At 41.5% G+C, this 3,435-nt stretch overlaps 1 protein-coding gene across 2 annotated transcripts in view; it reads right to left on the bottom strand.

Moving 5' to 3' along the window:
* The window catches only part of cdc14ab (cell division cycle 14Ab), a 36,600-nt gene that overhangs the window by 12,392 nt on the left and 20,773 nt on the right, over nt 1–3,435 (bottom strand). For both annotated transcript variants that reach the window (XM_014019164.1, XM_014019165.1), the window contains exons 4-5: nt 1,987–2,079; nt 320–399 (exon numbers count right to left, since the gene is read on the bottom strand). In XM_014019164.1, the coding sequence (XP_013874618.1) occupies nt 320–399; nt 1,987–2,079 (173 nt within the window). The remainder of the gene's footprint in view (nt 1–319; nt 400–1,986; nt 2,080–3,435) is intronic.

The raw sequence follows: 3,435 nt of genomic DNA, 5'->3' as shown, positions 1-3,435 counted from the left end.
TTGTTGTTGTTTTATTATTATTGTTATTGTTATTATTATTATTATTATTATTAAGCTCAGTCAGGGAGTTTCTGTTTATTTCTTCCTGCAGGAAGGGGGGATTTATCAGGGTTTTATGAACATTTCTAAGCAGCTCTGATCTGGAACGTTGAGGATGAAGTTTAGAAAACAACACCTGAGTTTTCTGACGCTGTTTGAACTGAAACAGTTTTGTAAACATGTTCAGCCTCAGGGGGCGGGGCTTGAACAACAACAGCTGCAGGAAGGAAAAGTCATAACTGAAGGTATGAATGAATGAGAGGAATTGTGACAGACTGACCTGAAAGGCAGGTAGGAGGCGTTGGAGCCAGAGATCAGAGCTCTGTAGGCTTCTTCTGGACTTCTCTTCAGGTAGATCACCTGAGATGAACAGAGATGATGTCACTCAGCCCTCAGCTCAGGTGTTGTACARCCTGATCAGAGAGTGAGGAGCTGCTCTACAAACACAACCTGTAACAAACTAATGTTTCCCAGCTGACCTGAGACCAGCCCACAGGCAGCAGGTCCACTTTCATGTCTTTAAAAGTGAAAACACTCATTGTTGTGAGTCCTCGGTGTGTGAAGAGGACTGATTGTGTCTCTGAAACAATCCACTTTTGTTTCTGCGGCTTCAACAACATCAAATATTCAACAAACACAGCGGGAGACGCTGCGCTGCAGCCTCTGCTTTTAACAGCTCCACACATTTCAGCACGTAGAGCTTCAACCCGGAACCACAGCAGCCGAAGCTTCAGCTGTTCTTTAAGCTCATAAAGAAACAGGAAGATTCAAGTGTCTGACCCTCAGGAGGATAAAAACAGCTGAAAACCAGCTGAAAATGTTTCATAGCAAAACTGTTAATGCCAGTTCAATTWGAAAAGCTGAAAGAAACACAAAAAGGCAGAAGAATAGAAAAGCAAAATAATAGCTAAACAAAAWGCTAAAGGTAGCAGACAAGTTGAAATTAACACCCAGATGATAAAAAAAAGGTTTAAAAATGTCTAATTAGTAAGAAAAACATTAAGTAAAACAACAAAAATGTGTGTTAAAACAGCCCAAATATGCAGTAAAACAGCTAAAATGCACAGTAGAACAGGCAAAATAGGCAATAAAACAGCTAAAATGCGCAATAAAACAGCTAAAATGCGCAGTAAAACAGCCAAAATGCACAGTAGAACAGGCAAAATAGGCAATAAAACAGCTAAAATGTACAGTAAAGCAGCCAAAATGTGCAGTAGAACCGCCAAAATGTGCAAGAAAACAGCCAAAATGTGCAGTAAAACAGCTAAAATGTGCAGTAAAACAGCTAAAATGTGCAGTAAAACAGCCAAAATGTGCAGTAAAATACCTAAAATGTGCAGTAAAACAGCTAAAATGTGCAGTAAAACAGCTAAAATGTGCAGTAAAATAGCCAAAATGTGGCTAGAAAATCTTAAATTAGCACAAGGAAGCATAAGGAGCAGAAGCTGAACTAAGCARAAAGAAGCTGAAATAGTCACTGAAATGTGAATTTAGCCTACACAAGCTAACTTTAGCTAATAACAGCTACATATTAGCAAAGGCTGCTGCAAATAGCTGGATATAGCAGAAAGCTACTATAAGAAGCAGAAACAGCTCAAAATAGCAAAAAGAATTATAGCTAAAAAAGTAGAAAAAGCTAAAATTAGCATAAAGTAGCTATAATTAGCACAAGGAAATTAATATAAGCAGAAGCAGAACAAAACGTGTAAGGTTCTGTAAAGATTTAAACATTTTGAGGGATGTTAAGGAGGTTAAAAACAGCTCCACTCATTTTCAATGACAAAAAGTGGCCRAAAAAGTGAARCAGCTAAAAAAGTATAAACGGCTGAAACACTAAAAGTCAYAGCAGGATTGTCATAAACGAGCTGAACGTTTTGACGTTTGAACTGTTGAAATAGAATAAATATTGTTTAGTTTAGCATCACAGCTGTAATAAGAGAGACTCACGGCGTAGCCTCCGATCAGAACCGCAGCRTTGGACCTCTTCCTCTGGTCGAAGCTGGTGTAGTGAACGATCCTCTTCCTGGTCAGAGTGAACGACTGCAAAAACAACAAAAAYAAACACCTTATTTTAGCTTCAGTTTTCAAACCTTCAACCTGAAAGGGTTCAGTTTTAAGTTGCTGACGTCAGATTGGGATTAAATTAAGATGTGCTGGTTGGAGGAAACACCCAGCTGCAGATTATCACAGAGAGCCGTCAAACCTTCGGCTGTCAGCTTTGTTCATTAGAGCCTCTGTGCTGAGCTGAACAAACAGTGAGGAACGTTAATAATAAACCAGACGTCATCATTTCTGCTGATGACCTGAAACAAAACTAAAACAGGASGGAGCTGTTAGGTTTGATGGAATCACAGACCTGCAGTCTGTACATCATCCCTAACTACAGATGTGTAGAGCCACGCCCACACCACCCCTCCACCAATCAGTGCTGAGAGACGCAGCATGTGACGTCTGCAGGTTCAGAGCTGGAGGAGGAGTTAGCTCAGATATACGTGCAAGACTAGAYACAAACTGACAGCTTTGATCCAAAATGGCCGACTTCCTGTGGGAACTGGACCATGACTCATGAAATGTAATGATTCCAGGTCCGAGCGTGGCTTAGGGCTGATTTTATAACATGTTWCCTTCAAACATTCAGGTCAACTTTRTTAACAGAGACAGTTTTTATTATCTAAAGGGATGGAAATGTTTGTGAAACCATATTTTCATACTTACCTGTGAGAAAGATGTACGTTAAACCAGGGTATAGTCTGATCCAGGGTACGGACTAGTCCAGGGTATAGTTCAATCCAGGGTACAGTCTAATCCAGGGTACAGTCTAATCCAGGGTATAGTTTAATCCAGGGCATAGTCTAATCCAGGGTATAGTCTGATCCAGGGTACAGTCTAGTCCAGGATACGGTCTAATCCAGGGTACAGTCGAATCCAGGGTACAGTCTAATCCAGGGTACAGTCTAATCCAGGGTACAGTCTAATCCAGGGTACGGTCTAATCCAGGGTACGGTCTAACCCAAGGTACAGTCTAATTCAGGGTCCAGTCTAATTCAGGTCTGATCCAGGGTGTAGTCTGATCCAGGGTACGGTCTAATCAAGGGTGCAGTCTAATTCAGGGTACAGTCTAATTCAGGGTACGGTCTATTCAGGGTACGGTCTAATCCAGGTCTATTCAGGGTACGGTCTAATCCAGGGTACGGTCTAATCCAGGGTACGGTCTAATCCAGGGTACAGTCTAATCCAGGGTACAGTCTAATCCAGGGTACAGTCTAATCCAGGGCACAGTCTAATCCAGGGCACAGTCTAATCCAGGGTACAGTCTAATCCAGGGCACAGTCTAATCCAGGGTACAGTCTAATCCAGGGTACAGTCTAATCCAGGGTACAGTCTAATCCAGGGCAC

This window comes from Austrofundulus limnaeus, unplaced genomic scaffold (assembly GCF_001266775.1).
Source record: "Austrofundulus limnaeus strain Quisiro unplaced genomic scaffold, Austrofundulus_limnaeus-1.0 Scaffold210, whole genome shotgun sequence".
Taxonomy (NCBI): Eukaryota; Metazoa; Chordata; class Actinopteri; order Cyprinodontiformes; family Rivulidae; genus Austrofundulus; species Austrofundulus limnaeus.
Note: the sequence above shows the minus strand (reverse complement) of the source record. Positions and strands in the feature narration are given on the sequence as shown.